Raw genomic sequence first — 24,785 nt, 5'->3', positions numbered from 1 at the left:
CATATTCTTTTTTTGCTACCATGTGTGTCAAGCGGTTAAAAAACCTACCAGTTCTTGGCAACAACCCGCGTGGCATTGGGACTGTGCTGTGACATCAGTTATTGCTCAGTCATTTACTACTTCCTTAAGCAAGTACCAAATGAGTGTGCAGTAACAACTGCACAGTCTGGGCATTTGTAGGTGTGCCCACAGGACATTTAATTTAAATGACACTCAGCTAAAGCCATCACTTGTTTACACCATAGCTTTGTAATTCATGTTAAAACTCTAGTTTTTGCCAGAGCAGGGAAGGGATAGTAAGTAAGTTGAAGATTAGGCTTTGTCCCTACTCTATTCAGCCACAATGCTGGAAAAATATTTTTTCTTCATTCTGCCTTCCCCAAAACAAGGTGCCAGTGTTATTCAGAGACATCTGGTATGCAAGAAAATCTGACATAAATTCCTCAATTAACCTGTAATAACAACACAAGATGCCAACACACATGTACTAGTATTGCATAGTTTAAAATAATTGTAGGGCCCACCTAAACAAGAACATCGTAGCTCTGACAGGAAAATGGTATTAGGTTAAACAATTTGCTTTGCACTTTTACAAAATACACAAAACACTGCTTTGCACTCATTTATTTTTCTAACCCTGTTCAAATATAAAAACCACTGAAACAGGAAGCACTCTAAAACAAAATATTTTAAATTCTGATCTGCATTGTTATTGGATATATGGTATTTCCTTTACCTGAACTTGGTTTTTTCCTTTCCATATACTGCAAGTTGAGAACAAACTCTGTTTGCCATTCTAGTGGTTATTGAGACAGTTTTTCTTTCCAATCTCTGGAACAGAAAGGAAAATAATTATATTAAGCAGACATTATCCATTGGTGGGTCCAAACAGGATGGAGCTAGACTCTTCTTAGTGGGGGAAACAACAGAATAAAGAACAATAGTCTCAAGTTGCAACAAGGGAAGTTTAGGTTTAGATATTAGGAAAAACTCACTAGGAGGATAGTAGACACTGGAACTGGTAACCCAGAGAGATTGTGAACTCTTCATGCTTGGAGGTTTTTAAAATCTGGCTAGACAAAGCCTTAACTTGGATGATCTAGTTGGGGCTGGTCCTGCTTTGGGCAGGGGGTTGGACTAAATGATGTCCTGAGGTCCCTTCCAGCCCTAATTTTCTATGATTTTGTGACTTTAGATGCTCATGACCATTTCCTCCCACTTTTGAGACCGCAGCAAGATCAAGGATTTGCTAAGAGGGATATTACCTATTCAGTTGTGTCACAATACAACCTGTTATAAATCCTGTTCTTATTGTCTGTGCCAGAAGGATGCAGAGTTCCCTCTGATGGACCAGATTTGATGACTAAAGCTGCATGAAAAGCTCACAGTGAAATATCCTGTCACCATTCCAAAGCAATATTAGATTTGCGGTTGAATTACAAAGCTATGATGTAAACAAGTGATGGCTTTAGCTGAGTGTCACTTTCATTATGGGTTTTCCTTAGGTTAAAACATTAAAGCTATATTGAAAAAGTTGAGATTCTGTGGGGATCACAAGCAGAAAAAATACTCCTACAATCTGTGGTGAAACAAAACCAAAGAGATCCATACCGGCATAATCCTGGCTAAAAGTCAGTGGATATCAGACTCAGTTCATATCCTTTGGTTGCTTTCCTGAAGTCATCCTGAACATTTTGAGGTTCCAAGATTATACAGGGCACATCTACATGAGATGCTATGTTGCCGTAGTGACAAGCTACATTGCCATAGCTTATTGCTATTGCGACATACCACCAGCAGGAACGAACTGTGATCCTGACGCTACTGTGCAATAGCAATGAGCTAGTGCACAGGAGAGTCGGAAACAACCCGTGCGGCATTGGGACTGTGCCGTGACATCAGCTGCTGCTCAGTCATTTGCTACTTTTTTAAGCAAGTACCAAATGAGTGTGCACTAACAACTGCACAGTCTGATGCATAAGTAGGTGTGCCCACGGAACATTTAATTTATATTTCTCTCAGTTGGCTTTTTTCCTTACTTACCCCTCTTTGATTAGAATTGTGTTAAAGTTAAAAACAGTACAAGAGATGACTTGTTAGGAGTAAAAATAACAGCTTTTTTACTGTAGTAAAAACTTGCATGGATGGATATGCTTACCTCTTTCAAGAAGCAGGTATCTGGGCTTGGTGAAATGCAGCAAGTTGAAACCATGGACAAGTAACTTCCTGTGGAAGCTACTAACAGCGGCAGAGGGGCTTGTCCATAGTTACTGGAATACTCATACAGAAACCTAGAAAAGAGACAGTACATGGCTGGAAAGTTTGTTATCTCAAGGAGTGGGATTTTTACAAGCAAGTAATGGAGCGAGATGCCCAATTCTAAAGACCCGCTTTGCTAAATGCGACGTTGTATTCGTGTAAGACATAATGCTGTCAATGGGATCACGGCCATCTTCCAGCCTATTCAGGAACACTTTATACTGGTCAGTGAGCAACGTTTTGTCTACGGAGTAGCAGTCTGTGAGCGCACCACTTCAGAGCCGGTGGAGTCTGTGGAGCAGTTCCCCCCATGCTTGCCTGTGCATGCAGCGGCAGGAGCTGCCCTCCCCACATCCCTGTGCCCCCCAGATGATTTGCTCACGGCTCCATCCCATGCCCCACACTGGCTGGGCAGTGCCTGTTAGAGCCCCTTCACTTCAGCACCCAGGGCAGTTGTCCTGCTTGCCCCCACCTTGCTACGGCACAGTGTCTTCCCTCTCCCCTCCTCCCCCTATAATGGGGTAGTGTGCCAAAGAGAATCTATGATGTGAGGAACAGACAATGATTTTGAAGAGAAGTATTTTTTGTCAAGACTAAAAATATAACCAATAGCCAAACTTTTTCTGTTTCATTTAGCGGTCTGTTAGGTCTTCTTTTTCCTGAACAGCTTGCTGCAGAGCTCAATATTGTTCCATTAGTAGCTAGTGAGCATTGCTCCATGGGCTCTGCTGGCTCCGGGGAACTGGTCCACTCTCCAGCCCTGACATCACATGCCTCCTCACTCCCCAAGGTGATGTGGGGGTGCAGAGCACTTCTCTGGAGTCGGTGGAGCCCACGCCAGCCCCCCAGCCCCAGCCCCAGCCCCTGTCTCCATCTTGGTGAGGAGCTGCTGCCTGCCCTGCATTGAGGAGCTTACCTAAGTGACCTATGCCAGCCCTGGTGCCTCTGCCATGCTCTGCGCCCAGCTTCTCTCTGGGCAGGCGTGTGGCAGGAAAAAGTTCATGCGTGGCAAGATTTTTAATTGTGCACGGTCGCGCATGCACGCATCTTAGAGGCAACGCTGTCAGTGAGCACTTGCAATAATCTCTAATCAGGAATCCATATGCAGTGACTGTCAGTGGGAGCTTAGCTCTTGAATCCCTCAGGCACATTAGGAAATCTCAGTGTTTTTTTGCAGATGCTATGTACATTGCTCCTTTAGTAAAAATAGAGAAGTAAATGATGGCAGCCATAAACATAACATTCAGACCACACAACTCACTTAGCCAAACAAAATTAGGTCTACATCCATGTGAATGTATCACTGCTCCACAAATTGACGTCAGGACACAAATACTGTAAGAAGTTGCCTACTGGTGGGAACTTGGCAATAGGAATCAGAGTTAAGGTCAGCCTGACCTTATGGGGACCTAGTGATCTGGATGCTTTAGAAGTTGTTATGCTCTCCACTTTAGTAATGTCTTTATTCCAGTCAGATGAATTAATAATAAGTGTTAATAAACTACATATCTTGGCATGAATGATATTGACTGATTCAAATGCCAACCCTGACAAGGGACTTACATAAGTTTTGTGAATGGAGACATTATATTTATATGAGGCATAATGTCCCTTATAGGATTCTGTCAACATGCTACCCTCTCCACCGTTCCCATGGGCCAGTGCTATTCTAATCATGCATCCTTCATGTTCTCTACACACTATTTTCTGCTGAATTTCTGTTCCTGTTTGCATGGAGAAAAGGGTCTGAATGGACCCCCACTATCCTCTCCTTCCTGCCTCATACCCACCCACACAGTCTGACAATGTAGAAGTGGATTTAAATACTACACATTACAAAAAAGATAGGTACGGGCCCAACTTTTTGGGATCTTAGGTACTTAATGAAGCAGATTTTCAAAGGCATACAAGACCATTAGATGCTCAGCTCCTACTGATAAGCAGGGGGAGTTTGAGTGCTCACATTGCTGTTGTGCCTTGACAATCCTCCCCCTCCCCCTGCTGTGCCTTGCCTTCTTCATGCAGGGTCTCTCAGTTAATGGGTGTCAGGCATGCTCTGAACAGCTAGTTCCCCTGGTGAGTTCAAATGTTCCCCAGCATGAACATGAACCCCTGGGGCTCCTTCTGCTATGGCTTGGGGCAGGGCTCTGGGCAGCTTGTTCCTTGTGAGGTGGCATCAGCACTTGCATGTCTTTACCCATGCAAACCAGCAGAAAGTTAGGCAGTCAGGGGGCTTAGACATGAATGAGGTTATGTGACAGCTTTGAATTTTCAGTGGTGTGTGAGTGGTACAGTTAGGGCAGAGAAATGACTTCCTCATTTTCCATGATTTCATTTAAATACTTTTGCAATTCAGATTTGGTATCTATTAAGTATCCATTGGTTCCTATTAATCTTTGGATGGGCCAGGGACCATCCAGCACAAAGGATAATCATAGGAATCACTGGAAAGTAGGACTGGAAGGAACCTTATAACATTATCTAGTTCAGCCCCCTGCTCAAAGCAGGATCATCCCTGACAAGTGACTGTCTAACCTGTATTTGAAAGTTTCCAAGGATGGAAATTCCACATCTTATCAAGATAGCCTGTTCCAGTGCCTGAACACCCCCCATAGCCAGAACACCCTTATATTCCTCCTAATCTCCAACCTTTATTGCCCCCACTGCAACTTGAGGCCGTTGCTCCTAGTCTTGTTCCCTACAGCCATAGAGAAAAGCTCATCTCCATCCTCTCGATAAGCACTTGTCTGGTATTTGAGGACTGTTATTAAATTCCCTCAGTCTTCTCTTCTGTAAGCTAAATAACTCTAGTTCTTCCAGCCTTTCTTCATAAGTCTTTTCTCCCAGGACCCTGACCATTCTGTTGCCCTGCACTGGATTCTTTCCAAATTGTTCATGTCCTTCTTGAAGTGTGTCCTTGATAAACCTCTATCAACAATTTAACTTCCATTTAGGAGAGTGCAGCTGACATTTGCATGTGTCTAGTGCATTTGGCTTAAAAAACAATTACAATCATTTAATTTGGGGGGAGGGGGATATATTAAAGACACCTGTATCCAAACTTAAACTCAGCCTTTTAGCACTTACTTGTCTGCAAAGGCCTTGGGGTCTTTCTTGAAGGCATCACAAAGTTCCTCATTTGATGGCTCCACATAAGTAGGAATCTCTTTGGGTGGATGATGCAGGGCAGCCAAGCAGAGCTTTTTCTCTAGGCCTTGGTAAGTACAGCAGTCTGCAGTTCCGGCATGCATTGGGAAAGGAGAATTTTCATCACAGGATTTGTCAGACAGGGCTGAAGACTAGTGTGAGATGGAGGGAAAGGAACAAAAGACTGCTAGTATCCATGTTTCTAGTCTAGTAGTTAAGTCCAGTTCTTACATTTTTCCATATGTAAAATATTACCACAGCCTACGAGTGAAATCCATTTCTCCTATCTACAGCTCAAACAATTGTGGTCCTGGTCCTTAAAAGCAATCCCCTGGGAGTGAAGTGGCACAATACTTTTGATGGTCTGGGCCTAGGAAAGTGCATGTGGATTACAGAAGGCAAACCTCTGCCCCTAATTTACAGATATCTGCGTAAAAGTCCATAATGCAGTCTCATATAGCCTCGACTTCACTCATTTGAGCTGTACCAGTTCCTACAACTCTTCCCTGTGGTTTGTTGGACCACATTATTTAGTAGTTCACAGCAGACCAGAGTATATGCCACTGAATCATTTGCAAATGTAATGCAGTCCTCCCTCTATGTTTCATTCATTGTAGGAGTGGGTAGTTTGAGTGAGGACACAATGCTGGCATCTGATGGGCACACTCTGACGGGAGGATAACTGCAGCATTTCAGGCACCGGTGCATGGTGAGTAGGAAGGGGTCAGGTGTGGACTCCTAATGAAAACAAAACCTGCAGTGACTCTTCGGTGGTATGAAAAGCAAAATCTAGCCCAAAGCAGATGTGCTTTTGTTGCTCAGAGTTAAATTTGGCTGCTGTGTGTTTTGCTGCACAGGCTCTCCTGTTAGATGATCTGGTGCATTTCTGCTGTGGAAGATACAGACAGAATTTGTGGGGCTTTGCAGGGTATGTGTTGCAGGGACTGCTGGCATGGCAGTGTAAAGGAAGAACCAGGGAACCTGGCATTTATTTCCTTCAGTACTCTGTCTCACTTGGCATGGAGAGCTATTTAGCTACACAGTACAAATATCTTCCACATGGTGGTTTGGCAGCTCCTCTGTCACTGGGTACATCTGCTTATGCTCTGTTTAGCTACTGATTGGGCACTACAATGTTCGTAAGAGGAAAGAGGCTCCAGCAATGGGCACTGAAGTTACTAGAATTTGGGCACCTTGTTCCAATGATGAATCAATCTGTTTAGATATTGGTCATACTCACATGGTTTCCAACTACATTTTGTATTTCTCTGGATTTCACTGAAACATAACAGTGATCTCAGGAAAAGTGGTCCAAACTTCATTAGGACCTTCCAATCATACTCTGAATACTATTGTGGATAAGAATCCTTTTAAACACTTTTATTACATAAACAGTGGAAATGTGCCCAAATCAAAATGGTAAGTGAAGATACCCCAAATATTTGGCAGCGTTAGGGTATGTGTATTGTTCCTTTAAGTCTGCAGCAGGAAATCAGGGAAGGTTCTAAGGAGAAGCTCTGGAGTGAAGGACAGAGGGAGGATATTGGGTGCTATATATTAGGGCTAATCCCTGCTCTCCCTATTTCATTTAAATTCTATACTTCCTATGAATTTTAATGATTGGCATGTGAGAGGCTGCTTGAAATCTGGATCTGAATTGCAGAGCCCATCTCTATCAAATATTTGCTAATATATAATTTTTGCTATTGTATATTAATACTCACTGAATAAACAGTGAACCCTGCTTTCTTTCAGATATAATTACCATTCTTTTCCTGCCTCCATGTATATTCACCCATCCAATGTTTCCTCCCCCATTTTTCCTTGAAACTTTTACTGGAATTTAAACAGCATCCCAGATCAATAACAATGCATACATTGGAAGGATCATAGACTTTCTCTTTGTTAAGCATGCAAAGATCTACTTATTTAAGGAATATTGTTTATGCACTAAATGTCTCTGAATGTCATACAAAATTGCAGGTAGGATGGTGCCTGGTAAAGAATGGGCAAAAAGCTGATACTCAGACTGTATGAAAGACTGTCTGCCTACACTCAGAAGCCATTTTCTGTAATAAATACTCCCTGTTCAAGATGTTTTTTTCCCTATAGATCATGACAATATTTAGATAAACCTACCCCCTCATCATAGCAGTTGGGATCAGCCCCTTCAGCACAACATGTTTCTACAAGGGAGACCATCTCTTTCACAATGTGACTGATCTCTTCAAATGTGGCATTGGAGTATTTCTTGCTATGCATGATGATTGTTCTGTGAGCAAGCAAAAGGTAAAGATTTATGAAAAAGTTTGAGGAGGACTTATTTTTCTCTGAAATGATGTGGAGCTAAATCTGCCTAAGAGCCTTATTACACATTGCATTTTAAGCTGCTCAAAAGTTGATCAGTGTTAGTGCTAGCTTGAGTTTGGAGCAATCATATCTTATGGTTACAAACCTTCCCTGATGGTTCCCCCTGTGCCACTAGAGGACTGGCAAATGTGGGTCTGACTACAAGCTACAGTTGTCAGTTCCTGCTACAGAGCTGGTGAGCCAGGCCAGGCTTCTATTGCTGCTCTAGGTGGGGGTGTGGGGAGAGATGGGAGTGGAGTGGGAACGTGAAGCTGGGAGGTAGAGAATTAATGGGATGGTGATGGGTAATGAAATGGGAGGTGGAAAGGAAATGGAGGTGGGGGAAAGTGGTGAAATGAAGTCAGTCACCAAAGGATAAAATAAGAAGTATTAAAAAAAAAAGAATTTAAAAAGCAAAAGGAAGTAAATTAAAGATAATCTCATGGTTTTAACAAATTGGGATTTAGGTTTGGGGTGTAGGGGGTGATGGTTGTGCTTTTCAGGGTGGTTGGGAAGTAGGAGCAGTGAAGGAAGGCACTTTTGGGGGAGCTACTGCTCCTGCCCAAGACAGGAAACCATAGTTCATGGGGGCCCAATCCAGCCCCCTACCTTGTTCCTCCCTCCCTCTCCATGTAGATCCCACTACTGGACCTGTCCATGACCTGTGACCTGGCTAAGTGACATGTGCTCTGCAGGCTGTTTACATGGGGTTGCACCCCTGGTGGGGGGGGAGAAGGTCATACATCTGCAGACAGGAGAGGCTGTTGTCTTGATGCCAGAACCACCCTTGGGCAGTAGAGTTCAGGGGTAGAAAGTTTGTCCGCACAGAAGAGGAGGGTAGAGAAGGGAACACTGCATCCTGGGATGCTGGAGGAATGCAGCTTGTGCAACTCACCTATGGGGAGTAGCCCCACATTAATAGAACATGAGCTGGGTAACACAGATGAGAAATAAAACTGCCCTGGAGTGGTGTAACTTTAAGTTGCCTAAAGTGTGCTTAAAACTAGTTTCCAGTGTTAATGTGTGGCCGATCTAGGGGTTAAATACTCCAGGAGCAAAGTCCTAAATATAGGTAACACTTTTATATGAAGAATAATAGCACTAGACCTAAAAAACCCCCAACAAACATTTTCCTTTTAAAATAACATACTTATTTGAATGTCATAGCAATCTGTTCTATTGTACCAGAGCCTTATTTTCGATCTAGTTTTAGCCAGGCCTCCATTTTTTTTCTTGTATAGGTTTTCAAACTGAAGCCATTATAGACATTGTTTGTACTCTTCAGTTACTTATGGGTATATCTGATGCCACACCAACATCTAAGTATGCTACAGTAGTTGCAAATCAGACAATTAGAAGTTTAAGTGTCATCAATTGTTTCTGCAAATTGTTGTGGGTGCAAATTTGTGATGTCAGTTATTTGTAGCTGCAAATGCAACAACCCAAACAAACTACAGAGATGCTCTGGCCAGAAACCAGAGTGTCTCTCCTGGAAGACCAACTCCCAGGTTGCCTCCAGGCATGATCTGGGACTGTGCCTTGCCCCACTATTCTGCAGTGCATTATTTTTTACCCCTGGATATCCGGGGGCCTAATTTTGCCCCCGTGCTGCAAAATATTTTTTTGTTTCCCATACATGCATCTTGCAGCTGCAATATGCACGTGCGTGCTTGTCTGAATGCACCCTTTGTGTTCATTCATGCAGAGAAAATCTAGCATTGAAGTGGAAGGTGTGGGTATCCAAAGGAGCCACAGAGAAATAGGCACTCAAAATCCATTAAAATGCAATAGGATTTAGGCATCTTGATTATTCTTTTGAAAGTTTCTGTCCGATAGTTTTTACAATCTGAGACTCTCATCTGGCAAACGTGCCATGTTAATGGTCTCACTTTAATAAGACCAGTAGTTTTTGGATAGTTAGTTGCAGATAAACCTTCTTAAATTTCTTTTAGTTTTTCCAATACTAAAAGTTAGCTTATATTATTTGTCCGCTAGGTATGACCTAAGTCAAAGTTTCATTTTCCTGTGAGGTACGTACAGAGTTCGGAAGTCATTTTTTCCCAGGTTGTTGAATTCTTGACAGATTTTGTCTCGCATATAATCACGACCTATAAAACAAGAGATGGGAAGATTTACTTGAGACAATAAGGCACAATATTCCATTTCATGCTATCTAGAAGCTGGGCTTATGTGAAATTTATATTCTCTATGGGTTTGGTTGTAAAAGTATTGCAAAAGTATTGCAATCAGCCAGTCTGTTTACTTCAATAGGCTTTATATTCGGAAGTATTTTCCCAAAATGAGATTGATAGAAAGAGAAAAAGTTGAAGTTGCTTAATTTTTAAACAAAAACTTGTTGACATTTCCATATCCAAATTCCTGCCCTTTCTTTTGGAAAAACAATGTTTTATGTATATTATAAGCAAATAAATAAATATCCATGCAAATATGGCTGTGCAATCTTAATTTAGAAAACCAGGGCCATTCTAAATATTCTTATATTGCCTCATTACATGAAAAATAAATTTAGTAAAATAAAATGTTAATGAGAAACTGATTTGTATCTCCTTCAAAACAACCCCTCCCCAAAAAAGCCCAAGAAAAACCTTGCAACTTCCTGTTGTCTTTTACAAGTATATCGTACCAATTTCAGATAAACTTATTTAATATAGAAATCAGCTAGATCCCTTTCCATCTCCTACCATAAACAAAATCCTGTGACATTGACCCATAAATGTATTGGTTGGTATGCTTTTTAATAAGCAGATTTTCCTTCTTCAGCCTTTATAAAAAGAATCCAGACTATTTGGACAGTAGAAGTAGATATCTATGAACAGAATGTATTTTCCAAGGGACTAAAAGCCAGACAGAGATGTACGCAGTGGGGTCTGCTTCCTGCGAGAGCAGAGCTCTGAAAGGTGAAGTGAGTACACTAAGAAGAGCCTTTTGGCTATAATGCCCTAAAGGGCAAAACCCAGGGGAAGGTGACTCAGTGCAGAGCTGTATTATGATAAAATACATAGGAAAGTTCAATAACGAAACACTGCAAATACTTTAAAAATGTCTGGATTCAAAGTCATATTGATGCTGCTGGTTTTTTTCTTTAATGCCTTTCATGGCAGAATCTGCATTGCTGTCTTCCCTGATCTGATCTGGCATTTACAAACACAGATGTAACAATATTGCTTGAGAGTGGAGCCTTATGAACCCACTGTTGTTCCTTTTCACTGTTGCTCCCACTGTAAAGAGGCAGCTAGGCAGTGGAAAATCCTCCCCCTGTATACTGGAAATAATGAACCAGCAGCTTCACTATAGATAATGCCCTTAAGATTCCCAGGAGGCTAAATGATGGAGAAAGGCTTACAGTAGCACAACCAAATTAATCACAAATGTCTCCTGACATACTCTTAGTAAACACTTAAGTTTATGGCAAATGCTTAATTTTTATCTTTAATCAATTTAGCACTTAAGAGGTCCTGTTGGGAATTTCCAGAACTTAATGAAGCTTGAAAAACTGCAAAAGGAAAATGGTTGCATTTTTAGAAGCAAAAACACATTTTGTCTCTCTAATGAGATTTCATTTTGCCCGATGCCTGTGCTGCCTTCTTGTGATTGATTGGTCCTATTAAGCCTGGAAAAAATCAGCCATCTCCTTTACCTCTTGACTGAGTTGTTGTCTCGCATTTACTTGGTTTGGATGGCTTGAGAGAGAGATGTGAAGCTCTTGCCTTTAGAGGCCATTCTACTTGCAAAAATATCACAGAGCAGTTCTCAGCTAAAGGAACATAGTTAGGAAAACAAACATCTTTGGGAGGGAAAGGTGTCATTTCACTGTAGAGCCACCTGAAATAAATATAGATGGTGGCCTGGGCAGATGATGTGCTTTGTGAACACAGAATATTCAAAGACTATTATGCTGAGATGTGATGAATGCTAAGGATGCATGGCATATTCAAAGACTATGCCAAGGCTAAAAGTATTCTGTTAGCATCTGTTTGTGTTCTAGGCTCGGTGGCTGATTTCATGGGATAATGGAGTCACGTAGCAATAATTAATCTAAATCACTCAAGTAGTTACAAGCCTATGATAGTCTCATTCCTGGGAAAAATAACATATAGCAGGGGCTGGCAACATATGGCCTGTGGGCCAGACCCAGCCTGTGGAGCTGGGGGGTCTCAGCAATACTCTAGTAGTAGGGGTTCCAACACTTGTGCTGCATCTGATTTGCTGAGAGCTTGCCCATGCCACAGCTGGGTTGAAGGCATATAGGGTTTATTGCTGTTCTAGCGGCCTGAGGAATAGAGAAAATATAAGTGATGTAGAGAGATGGTACTGACACAGGAGAGTGATCACCCACATGTGCTCTATAAAACAACACATTTTATGCTGTCCCTGTATGCATCTTACATGGGAGATGAGTCAATGGCTGGCAAAGGAAGCATGCATTAGTTAGTTTGTTTATTTCTTAGTTTTTCTGTATCAGTGAGGGCCAACCTTTTTGACAGGCATGCCACAAATTAGCTCCACAACCTCCCCACATGTCACTCCTACTCCTTCCTCTTACTTGTTGCCCAGCTTTCTGCTCCCTGACCATGTTTTCCATGTCTGGTCTGCTGTGCTGTTTTTTGGTCCCTGCTCTATCTGCTGCTGTATTGCCTATCCCCTCCCTGGTCTGCCATGTACTACACACAGACTCTGCCTGTGCTATTTGGCCACCCCTATGCCATGTAATGCTTTGTGAATGGTGAATGACTAGTGGTTCTCTCTCTCATTGGATGCATCTACACAGGCATTTGATCTGGGATCTGTTTACTTGCAAGTAAACTAGTTGAGAGTAAATGCTCCCAGGCAGGCCCCTACATGTGCAGGTACATGGGAGTAGACTTACTGCTAATGGTAGCAAACTGCTTGCACTCCTGAAGCCCTACAATGGGCCCATGCCACCACCACCAGGGGGAGCTCTAAGCTCCCCCTTAGTGTTAGCCTAGAGGTTAGCAGGGAACACTAGGCAGGAGACAGCTGTGTCCTGGCTGGGGCTGGGACATTACACTCTGCCCCTGGGAGCTGCCTGCTGCTGAGGCAGGGGCAGGGGACTTGGAAAGAGCTGCAGGGGAGGGGCAGGTCTCAGTCCCTAACCTCAATCCATCAGTAGGATAGCTAGCAGCTAGCTCGCTGCTAGCTGCCCCACTGGTGGATTGGACTAGGGGGCTGGGACCTACCCCACCCCTTCAGTTCATCCCAAGCTCTGGGCCTTATGCACCTAATCGGGGCATGGGGATGGAACCTGCCTCTGACCAGGGCAGGTCCCAGCCCCTGCCCTACAGGCAGGGCTGAGTGTGGGGAGCCTGTTCCCTGCTCAGCCCCATGAGCTCAGAGCTGTGTGGGGAACAAACTGGGGATGTCACATATCATCCTTCTCTGGAACCTATATGGAAAATCCTCAAACAATTGCAACCTGTACTAGAAGAAGATCCCATTCTTAAAGAGATCTTTCCAGAACCACCCATCCTAGCCTTTAAACAAGCACTGAACCTTGCTAACCTCATCACCAGAAGCAAACTCCCAGACCCAAGCCACACCCAGTGGATCCAGACCAGGCCACGACAAGAAGTGCAAAACTGCCAACACATCTCCACCACCCCTACAGTAACTACACCCCACAACAGAGCCATCACCATTCCTGGATCTTACACCTGCACCTCCAGAAATGTATTATATCTCATCCAGTGCATCAAATGCCCTGATGGAAAATACGTAGGAGAAACCAAACACAAAAAATTGTGGACTCAATATAGACATTGGATTTATGCCACGTTACAACCTGCCTGGTATCTGATTCACTAGGTACCTGCCAGACCTGACCTCTTTCATCTTCTTTTCCCCCAGCTTTTCTCTCCTCCCCTCCCCTACTTTTCTGCCCTTTATCTGGCTAATTTCCAATTATTTCCTTTTTTTTATTGAGAGCCTCTTTTTTATGTTGTATTATTACCACTGTAGTGTTTCCCTTTGTCCCCCAATCCACTTTCTTCCCTCTCCCTTCCCTGCTTTGCCTTTTGTCTTTCTAATTTCTACCTATTTATATTTTCACTGACATCCTGTCACACTTTTAGTTTCATTCATGTTTTCCTGATCTCCAGCTACTTCCTTTTTCCACAGACAATCTCTTTGCTACCTTGTTTCCTATCACTGTTATGTCTCCCTTTTGCCTTTCTCCCCCTGCTTTCTTCCCCCTCCCTTACCTGCTTTACCTTTTATCTTTCTAATTTCTACCTATTTACATTTTCACTGACATCCTGTCATGCTTTTAGCTTCTCTCATTCCTTGGAGGCTCAGAGCAGCAAAGACTCCCTATGCCTGAAGAAGGGTGCTGTGCCTGAAAGCTTGCCTAAAACTTTTTTCCAACTACTCAGTTGGTCCAATAAAAGATGTCACATCTACTCAAAGAACCTTACCTGCCTATGAGGACACCTTGAAGAATAGATTTTGACGGACACCTGGAAAACAGCTGCTAGTGGAATAAAGACCAAGAGAGGGCGCTGTTGTCTTGCTTATTTTTTTAAACCACTTTGATTGTTACGCAGTTTAGAAAACCTTTAAAACCAAAAACAATCATCAAAACTCAGTATTGAGAACACTATGTACCAAGTTCCAGGGCAAGCTGAATAAAAGCTGCTATCATAACATTTTATAGTATAAATGGACATTAATGTTGAAGTGCAGTGGAATTGCTATGTAACGGTATCCTCTGCCACTATTTCTAACCATCAGAAGAAATCATGGTGATTCATGTAGTTGCAGCAAGTGCCAAAGGAACTGTTAATAATTAGTTAATCTTTGTAAAGAGGCAATGATTTTGCTACAAAGCCTGTTGGCTGGACTCTGGCAACCTGAAGTTAAATATTGGTGTAAAACTAGCAACTCTGCTATAACATTTCATTATTTTCATGGACAGTTCAAAAGTTCCTAAATCAAATTTACAAGAAAAACGTATAGGAGACATTTTTCAAAAGCATCTAAATTCTATATTCAAAAGAGACTTTGTCACTTAGCAATGGGATTTTTTTTAAAGAACCTGTTTTCCTAAGGGAGGAGGAAAATGTAGGTATCTATTCTCATTTCCAGGTGCCTAACTAACTCCAAAATCCATTCCAAAGTTGCATTTTCAAAACAGCCCAACTAGGCATTTATGAGTATTCAGGCTTCTAAGCTGCTTTGGAAAATTTTACTCAGGTTCCTTCCCTAGAAGAATAATAGGAAGGTAGGGTTGGAAGGGACTTCTAGAGGTCATCTAGTCCCTTGCCTGAGGCAGCATCATCCCTATCAAAACCATCTTATAAAATTTCATTGTCTAACCCTATTAACAAAACTACACAGACAACCCTGATACAACCACAAAACCTAACACCCTAACCTGCCACCGATAAATCAGGATGACCATGGCAGCCAACATCCAGCTTCTGTAAAAGGTTGTTAATATATGCTCAAGGGATCTAATGAAGAGGGCCATGTACCCCAGAACAGAGAAAGGTAATGCCCCCCCACCCCCCATCCAGTTTGTACCAATATGACTATTGGGTAAAATTCCTTCCTGACCCCAAATATAGAGATCAGTCTGACCCTAAATGGAGGTACAAGACCCTCTAGCCAGAAACCTCTAGGTTTAAGTCCCAGCAGGAGAATTGGCACACCCCAGTCAAAATTCCCAGCCAAAGTTTAGGAGGAGTCATGTAGATTATAATAAGCCATGAAGTCAATTGACTCCCCATACTGCTGCCTGAATAAAAATGCTGCCACCAATGCCAGGATGTTTGTTTTAAACTTGTGGTGGACCAGGAATCAAAGTGGGGATGCAACTGCACCACTGCCCCTGGACCCACCCTCCCTGGAACCACCCTGCCTCTGAGCATAATTGACAACTTCTTAGAGCTCTTTGCTCCCCATGTGACTAAAGGAAAATAAGATTCCTTTTGGCCCTGTAGTAACTTCTCATTTTTTAAAAACAAAACAAAACAAAACATGAATAAGTACCACAAAGTCTAAAAAAAATTGATAACATTTTATTTTATAAGAATGTAAAATGCCTAACTAAAATGACATGTTAATTAGAGAAAATTATATGACAAATAGATCCACACCAAGCAGAAAGCTGTGTCAGATTATTCTGTACAAAATGGTTATGCTACACGACCAAATATCCCCTGATCACTAAGGACCTGATCCAAAGCCTATTGAAATCATTGAAATCGGGGCTTGGGTTAAGGCTCTAAAAGACTGCAAGGATATCTTAACAGCTCTGTCTGTCCTTTTCTTTCTCTACCCGCCCCCAAGATTTAGCACCCTATGCTTCCCCTTTGTAAAATGAAGATTCACAGAGAAGCCTGGTGGTGGCGTTTGCATTCCCCTCTGTCCTAGCACACAAATAGGAGGGAATGGACATAATTCACCAGCCAAATGAGACTAGGGAACATGTTTGGAAGAGAATGGCTGCCAGGTGGATTTTTCCACCTTTGAGCTAGCAGCATCCTCTTTGAAAAAACAACATTTGTTGGTGGGGTAAGAACATTTTCCAAAGTATGAGTATTAATCTGGGGCAGACCTGGAGAGTAGCTACTTTAGGTTACAGCATTCAGAAATCATCATCGTTTCTGGCTGAAAATCCTGTAGATCCTGCTTCTACTGTTGTGAGCAGAATTAACATGAGATCCATAACTGTCTGTTCAAGGTGCGTCTATATCTTGTTTCTCCATATTGTCATCTTGGTCAGCTAAGATGTTTAAACTGCAACTTGCCCTTTTTTCACTAAGTCTTAAAATATCTTATACTTCTGGAACAGACCTTTCTCTTACTGCAAAGAGGGCCTGGGAAACTTGTGGAAAAATTATGCCCTCATGCAGGGCCTTAGTGGTACCAGGGTACAGAGATAGCTTGTTTGGCATCCATATTGTTAGGGGGAAGATCCTTTCTTCCTTGAAGTCTCCACAATGCTTTAAGAAGAAGGCTAAGTACCCCAACATAATAACTGTATGCTGAGATCATTCTCACTGAGAGAGCTACCAATTTATGACCTGAAGCATATCCACTGTTCAACACTGCACAGAATCAGCACAAAGAAGCTGAAGACTGAAGCAAAAAACCCCCAAACAAACAAAAAAAGGGCAAAAACAAGCCAAGAAACAAACAACATTTTTTTTCATCTGATGTTTTAGTGAGAACCTTTTGATTTCAGAGTATAAATGCTCTGAGCTGGACGATTTCATGATACAAAGATTGTCTCCTTGGTTCTTGTGAAAATTACTAGTGACTGCAGTGGCTGCCAGGGCCAGGATCTCAACTTTGTGTCTTATGTCAGGTGGTTACAAACTGCCTTTCCCTGGCAATTTTAAAAATCTGTTCACATCAACAGGGGTGTGACACTGATTTAGGAAAACATAAGTAGAAAGTAATGCTTGCTTTGTAGAGAGACAAGGTTCTTTGGGTAAATCTGATTTATTTTATTAGACCAACTCAGAATTCTTCTTTGCAAGCTTTTGGGTGGAAATACTCTTTGTCAGGCTGAAGAAGCATCTGCAGTTGGTGTGTGCTCTTCCTGGATGGAATGAATAGTAAAGAAGCCAAAGGCTGGTATGCATGCAAGAAAGCCAGTCTGTGAAGATGTAAATTGAGGAGTCAGTGGGTGAGAGACAGATTGGGGGTGGGGGAAAGGGGAATGAATGTAGCTGGTAAATAGTGGAGAGGTACCTGGGGAGTCAGATGTTAGGCAGGTTATAATGTGTCATAAATCCAATGTCTATATTTAGTCCCTTATTTAGTTCATGGTTTGTAGACAAAGTTTCTGTTGAAAGGGTATCTGTACAGGACAATTCCCCCCATTTCCAGTCCCTGCATCACATGAACTTCCTTTCTTCAAAACTCATTGTTTCTGTAGATCAGCTTATAGGTTCACTATTGAGCACCACAGGGACCATGCCTGCTTACTGCACAAATACTCCCTGGCCCTGGGAATTTAACTCAACTATCTTGTATGCTTTTACAGGGGGCTAGTCTCAGGGCTGGCCCTAAATGGCTTTCTGTTTCTTTGTGGGCATGATATAAATACTATCAAATAAATATATGGATTATAAGACTGGCAATTCAGGTGGTTAGTGCAAGCTGGCAAGCAGTGACTGTTTGAAGAAGGGAAATTTGGAAAAATGCAGAATGGTACAGTTTATGCTCCCTGGTTCTTTCAGATCTTGGTCTTTCTCCTGAGACTGTTAATTAGATGAACCCTAGTGGCAATCATTTCAGATTACTATATTACAAATGCTATATGGAGACTGAGGCCTAGCCATGGGAGATATTAAAACCAAATTGTTATATTAGCAGTAGCATCTATTAGTAGTTTTGGGTGCAATATGACTGTACAGTATTTTCACTTTCATAAACTACTTTTTTGGGCAGGGGAATGAAGGTGGGGAGGTGATAACTGACAGGGTTTGTTGGTATAACTTGGGATCTTTGCATTTAACCTCGTTGAACAGAAAACAAAGTGAGATTTTGTATATTTGCACTACCCTGTTTAATATCTTTTTGTAAATGAAATGACTGTGAAAGATGCCATATTGAAACCCTAGAGAAACCATGATCTCCCTTGAAACCAGCAAGAGACAGGGCCCTGAATAAGTCTTCCCCTTTTTCCAGAGAGCAGGTGCAGCCAGACCAACCACAGTCCTGTAAGCTCTTCTTTTATATCACCCAACAGTATGCATCAGTCTGATTTGGAGGTACCATTTCCACATCTTTGATAACAATCTCAACCCTTGTACCTAATCAAGCCTTTGTTTCCTTGCCTTACACTTCTTATAAGGGTAGAAATTCTGATGGCTGTGGTTTTTTGGTTTTGGGTAGATGTTATAAATAGGCAAGTTGGTAACATGTTCATTTAAGCCATGTTGTCCCGAGTTAGGCTCCGGAGCAGTGAGAGATGCGTGGGTGAAAGCCTGCTGCGCCCCCGCTCCCCTGAAGCCCCCCAGATACCCCCTCAGCAGCCGCAGAGCCCCCTGCCGACCCCCAGCACAGCCGGAGGTAAGTGGGCTCGTGGTAGGAAGGGGTTAACTCCTCACTCCCTGGGAGGAGGCGGCTGCGTGGAGTCGGGCTGGGTCAAGCCCCCGCCCAGGACCCTACTTGGCCCAGCCCCCCAGGGAGCCACACGACCGGAGCCACGCGAACAGGCTGCGTAAACAGGTGCTCGAGTTACTGTGGAGTCCGCGCAGGAGAGGGCATGAGACCCTGCCTGCGAACTCCCCAGAGTAGTCAGTCCCAGCCGTAGCCAGCCTATCAGAGGCATGACACGGATGGGCACACGCCGCACCCCTCGGGTCCCCTCGGGCTCTGCGGCCTCCCCCATTGGGCACCTCAGAGACGGCCACCCAGACGGAGCCCATGGCTCTTGGCTGCAGGGGCTACCTGTCCCTTTTTCAGGCTCTGGGTCCTGGGAGCACGGACACGTCCCCTTGCGGGGTCTGCTCTCTACCGGGGTCTCTGGTGCGCCAGCTGGAGGAGCTCCAGGCCACAGTCCAGAGACTGCGTGCCATCAGGGACTGCAAGCAGGAGATAGACTCCTACTGCCAGGCCCTTTTCCCCCGGGAGCCGCAGGGTAGAGCACCGTTTCCCTCCAGGACTAAGGAGGACTCTGGGACCTCCTGCTCTGCCCAGTCAGGGGCATGGACCAAGGTGGTCAAGGGCCCTAAGGCCCGGCACACCAAGGCCTCTCCCTCGCCGGAGCTTACCAACAGGTTTGCACCTCTTGCAGCCCCAGCAGAACCTGCTCAGTTGCCGGCTCCCGCAGGCAACCCAGGCTCAACCACAGCTACTGCCCCCGCTCTCCCCAAGACAAAACAAAAGGTGTTTGTTGTGGGAGACTCCATCCTGCGGGGGACTGAGGGGGCAATCTGCCGACCTGACCCCTTAGCCTGGGAACTATGCTGCTTCCCGGGGGCCCGCATCCGAGACATTGTGGAGAGGATCCCAAAGCTCCTCCGGCCCACAGACCACTATCCCATACTCCTTATTCATGTGGGCACCGATGACACAGCTCGGAGCAACCCCAGCCAGGTCATGAGGCGCTACAGGGATTCAGGAGCGGGGCTTACGGGTCTGGGGGCTCAGGTGGTGTTTTCATCGATCCTCCCAGTCTCGGGCTATGGGCTGAGGAGGGAGAGGAGGATCCACGTAGTGAACCTAAGACTGTGGAGCTGGTGTCATCGGGAAGGCTTTGGCTTCCATGACCACAGCCTGCTCTTTGGCGAGAGGGGCAGCGAGCTGCTGGGAAGAGATGGCCTCCACCTCTCCCCCCTGGGGAGGAGGCTCTTCTCAGCCAGGCTGGCTGACCTGCTCCACCGGGCTTTAAACTAAGCCCGCTGGGGGATGGGGGGACTACTGCCACTGCTGGCCCGCTGAGCAACCCTTGCAAAGCCAGCAGACCAAGGCACTTAAGGGAGCCCACCCCTGCCCCAGCCCTGGCACAATCTGTGAGCAAGTCAAGAGCCCCCAAGGGGACACTTGCCTGCTTGTACACTAATGCCAGGAGCCTGGGCAACAAGCAGGAGGAGCTCATCCTCCTGCTCAGTGCAAAGAATTATGACGTCATTGGGATAACGGAGACCTGGTGGGACTCCACCCATGACTGGACCACGGGTATAGAGGGCTATACCCTGTACAGGAGGGATCGTGTTGACAAAAGGGGAGGGGGTGTAGCTCTCTATGTCAAGGAAAGCTACATGTCCCTGCAAGCTGATGTTGGCAACCAGCATGGACAGCTAGAGACCCTCTGGGTAAAAATTCATGGGGAATACAGCACAGGGGACACAACGGTGGGAGTCTACTACAGAGCTCCCACTCAAAGTCCTGAGCTTGACCAGGAGTTCACCCGGGAACTGACTGAGGCCGCTTGCTCCAGGACCTTGGTTGTCATGGGTGACTTCAATTACCCGGACATCTCGTGGGAAGATCACTCAGCAAAATCCGAGCGGTCGCAAAGCTTTCTCTTGTGCGTGGATGACCTCTACCTGGCTCAAGAAGTCTATGGGCCAAAGAGAGGCAAAGCGCTGCTTGACCTGGTACTGGCTACGGGGGGACGACCTAATCGGCGACCTAGTGATCGATGGGAAGCTGGGTGACAGTGACCATGAGCTGATCACCTTCACCATCCACTGTAAAGCTGGCAAGTCAGTCAGCAACATAGAAGTCCTTGACTTCAGAAAAGCCGACTTTGACAAGCTCAAGAGGCTCGTCGGTCAGGCCCTTAGGGACTATGACCCCAGGGAGATGGGAGTTCAAGAAGAGTGGTTGCTTCTCAAGGAAGCAATCCTCAATGCACAAGCTAAATCTATCCCAACACGGAGGAAAGGCAGCAAGAAGGCACAGCAGCCCCCCTGGCTCTCCAGGGACCTAGCGGACCTCCTGTGGCTAAAAAGGAAAGCCTACAAAGGATGGCGGACGGGATTCACCTCCAAGGAGGATTATTCTGCACTGGTCCGGTCCTGCAGGGAGCAAACCAGGAAAGCCAAGGCTACAACTGAACTCCAACTAGCTTCAAGCATCCAGGACAACAAAAAGTCCTTTTTCAGATATGTGGGGAGCCAGAGGAAAAGCAAGGGCAACGTTGGACCCCTGCTAAACCAGATGGGGCAAGTGGCAACTAACGCCCAGGAAAAAGCCAACCTATTAAATAGGTACTTTGCATCAGTCTTTCATCAGTCCCATGGGATGCCCATGCCTGCTATGGAACAGGGAGATCCAGGTGATGGGGATCCCCTACCCTCCATAAATGCTGACCTCGTGAAGGAACACCTTGAGAAGCTGGATACCTTCAAGTCAGCCAGCCCTGACAATCTGCACCCCAGGGTACTCAAGGAGCTGGCGAGCTTCATAGCCCAGCCCCGGCACGGATCTTTGAAAACTCCTGGCACTCTGGTGTAGTGCCCGAAGACTGGAAGAAGGCCAATGTGGTGCTGATCTTCAAGAAAGGGAGCAGAGTGGATCCGGCTAACTACAGGCCCATTAGCCTGACTTCTATCCTGGGGAAGATCTTAGAAAAGTTTATTAAGGAGGCCATCCTTGAGGGACTGGCCCAGGCTAACATCCTAAGGGATAGCCAGCACGGGTTTGTTGCGGGTAGGTCTTGTTTGACCAATCTCATTTCCTTCTACGACCAGGTGAGCTATCACCTGGACGAGGGAGAAGAGATTGATGTCATATATCTTGACTTCAAAAAAGCTTTTGATCTGGTATCCCATGATCACCTCTTGGCCAAACTGGCCAGTTGTGGCCTTGGCTCCACCACGATCCGCTGGCTGGGAAATTGGCTCCGTGATCGGACCCAGAGGGTTGTAATTGATGGCAGTCACTCATCATGGTGCCCTGTGACCAGTGGGGTCCCTCAAGGCTCTGTCCTTGGACCCATCCTGTTCAACATCTTCATTAATGATGTGGACATTGGAGTCAGGAGTGGACTGGCCAAGTTCGCCGATGACACCTAACTTTGGGGCAAAGCATCCACGCCAGAAGATAGGCGGGTGATCCAGGCTGACCTGGACAAGCTCAGCAAATGGGCAGACGAGAACCTCATGGTGTTTAACACCGAAAAATGCAAGGTTCTCCACCTTGGGAGGAAAAACCTGCAGCATCCTTATAGGCTCAGCAGTGATACGTTGGATAGCACTACAGAAGAAAGAGACTTGGGGGTCATCATTCACCACAAGATGAACATGAGCCTGCAGTGCGATGCTGCGGCTAGTAAAGCAACCAAAATGCTGGCTTGCATCCATAGATGCTTCTCGAGCAAATCCCGGGACGTCATTCTCCCTTTGTACTTGGCCTTGGTGAGGCCGCTGCTGGAGTACTGCGTCCAGTTTTGGGCTCCACAATTCAAAAAGGATGTGGAGAAGCTTGAGAGAGTCCAGAGGAGAGCCACACGCATGATCAGAGGTCAGGAAAACAGATCTTACGATGACAGGCTGAGAGACATGGGACTCTTTAGCCTGGAAAAGCATAGGCTCAGGGGTGATCTGATGGCCGCCTATAAGTTTATCAAGGGTGACCACCAGGATCTGTGGGAACGTTTGTTCACCAGAGCGCCCCAAGGGATGACGAGGTCAAACGGTCATAAACTCCTGCAAGACCGTTTCAGGCTGGACATAAGGAAGAATTTCTTTACTGTCCGAGCTCCCAAGGTCTGGAACAGCCTGCCATCGGAGGTGGTTCAAGCACCTACATTGAACACCTTCAAGAGTAAATTGGATGCTTATCTTGCTGGGATCCTATGACCCCAGCTGACTTCCTGCCCTTTGGGCAGGGGGCTGGACTCGATGATCTCCCGAGGTCCCTTCCAGCCCTGATGTCTATGAAATCTATGAAATCTATGAAAACTGTCGTCAATTCATAATTGACTGGATCCTCAGCTGATATAAACTGCTAAACTGATGGTATTCCATTGATTTCAGTATAGCTATGCCCATTTACACCATCTGATGAACAGTCCCAATAGGTCCAGTTCACTTCCAATCGCTGGCCATGTATTTAAAATCAATTTAAGATGAAAATCCCCCTTTTGTTTTAGCCATACCAAGTCTATTTCTGGCTTTCATTCTACATTTGTGTTAGTGTAAGAAATGTAACTACACTGAAAGTCCAATTAAAGATGCAGTTCACTAACACTTTTCAATAAGCAATAATGATTCTGGTTTTATGTCAAACTGTTCTGATACTGTGTCAATCAGTAGAATGGAGTAATTGTAGTCTGCCACATCTTCCTTTCCAGTAGAAAGAAGTATTTCCTTTGATTTCAAAGGGAATTGGATGTGGCCTTCACAATGGAAAATTTCACAGGAAAAACACACAGCGTAAGCCATCTTACCTCTCTGTAGCGCATGACCCAAAGATAAAGCCAGCAGCAGGAGTAGGACTCCTTTCATTTTGTAATTGTTCTGGGTATAAGGGGGAAATTATTAAATCACTTGTATTCCTTCTGCAGACTGCTTCCTGAAATGTACCGCTGCAAAGGTTATCCTGTCACTTATATCACATTACTGTAAAAATATCTGACAAATGATTAATTTAGGTATGGAAACAAAGGGCAAGCATCCTTGGCCTAGCAGAGATAAAAATTAAACAATTTGCAAATACAAATAGACATCCATTGATTATATTCAAAATCAAGGCAATTTTTAATGATTAACTCTGCAAAACTGGGATGCCAGCCATATGATTCTGGTAATTTCTTTCTCCTCCCTGGCTTTTAATTAAAATAGAATAGGACTATAAACAGGGTGCATGTGGAGAAGCCTACACCCTGCATATCACTTCGTTGCCCAGCAACCTTAATCTGAAGTGTTGTATGGATTTTAGTTGATCATCCCAGCACCACACGAAGACGTTATGATGGATGCCCACTGCCAACAACAGTGTCATTGGAGCATAGAAACAGCTGGCTGCAAATGCTGCATAGACCATGAGACAGCAAGCTCTTTTCTCACTAGTTCTAAGGGTTAGAGAATTGAAGGTGATGCACAGGTATACCTACAAGGAATAATATAACAATAATATTTACCCAAAGAGCAGGGGTAAGCAGCGAAGGATGGAAGTCAAATTAAGAGCACATGCCAGGGTTCAACAGTTTAATTGTTACTTGTGTCTCACACCTCTGAAAATTTTATTAAGACATTCCTATAAAGGGGGATTTTTATTGCTCATCTTTTTAGTTACAGTTTCTTAAACAAACAAAATTTACCATGAGAAATTAGCTGCTACAAAGACTCAGTAATCAGTGGGCACATCTACATGCTTATTAATGTGCTTTTGCTACCGTGCATTAAAGTTAGTACCTCTAATATGAGGTACTACATAAAGGTGCAGTAGCTGCGCTAATGCCAGTAAGCAAAGATGAATGGGTTTTTTTGTGAGGCTTACTGTGCAGTAGACTCATTCTACTGCACATTAGCGGATTAGCATGTTTTTTGCCAGGATTCGCTAATGCACGGTAGAATGGTCCA

General features: G+C 44.5%; 1 protein-coding gene across 3 annotated transcripts in view; it reads right to left on the bottom strand.

The window, feature by feature from the left end:
- GC (GC vitamin D binding protein) overlaps positions 1-23,806 on the bottom strand; it is a 45,365-nt gene extending 21,559 nt beyond the window's left edge. For all 3 annotated transcript variants that reach the window (XM_090031965.1, XM_090031967.1, XM_090031966.1), the window contains exons 1-6: positions 23,651-23,806; positions 9,794-9,863; positions 7,546-7,678; positions 5,347-5,558; positions 2,159-2,291; positions 737-831 (exon numbers count right to left, since the gene is read on the bottom strand). In XM_090031965.1, coding sequence (XP_089888091.1) covers positions 737-831; positions 2,159-2,291; positions 5,347-5,558; positions 7,546-7,678; positions 9,794-9,863; positions 23,651-23,708 — 701 coding nt within the window. In that variant the 5' untranslated portion in view covers positions 23,709-23,806. The remainder of the gene's footprint in view (positions 1-736; positions 832-2,158; positions 2,292-5,346; positions 5,559-7,545; positions 7,679-9,793; positions 9,864-23,650) is intronic.
- Positions 23,807-24,785: the final 979 nt, after the last annotated feature.

This window comes from Crocodylus siamensis, chromosome 2 (genome assembly GCF_052110815.1).
Source record: "Crocodylus siamensis isolate JL-2025a chromosome 2, ASM5211081v1, whole genome shotgun sequence".
Taxonomy (NCBI): domain Eukaryota; kingdom Metazoa; phylum Chordata; order Crocodylia; family Crocodylidae; genus Crocodylus; species Crocodylus siamensis.
The sequence above is the reverse complement of the archived record's forward strand: the minus strand, read 5'-3'. Positions and strand labels throughout refer to the sequence as shown.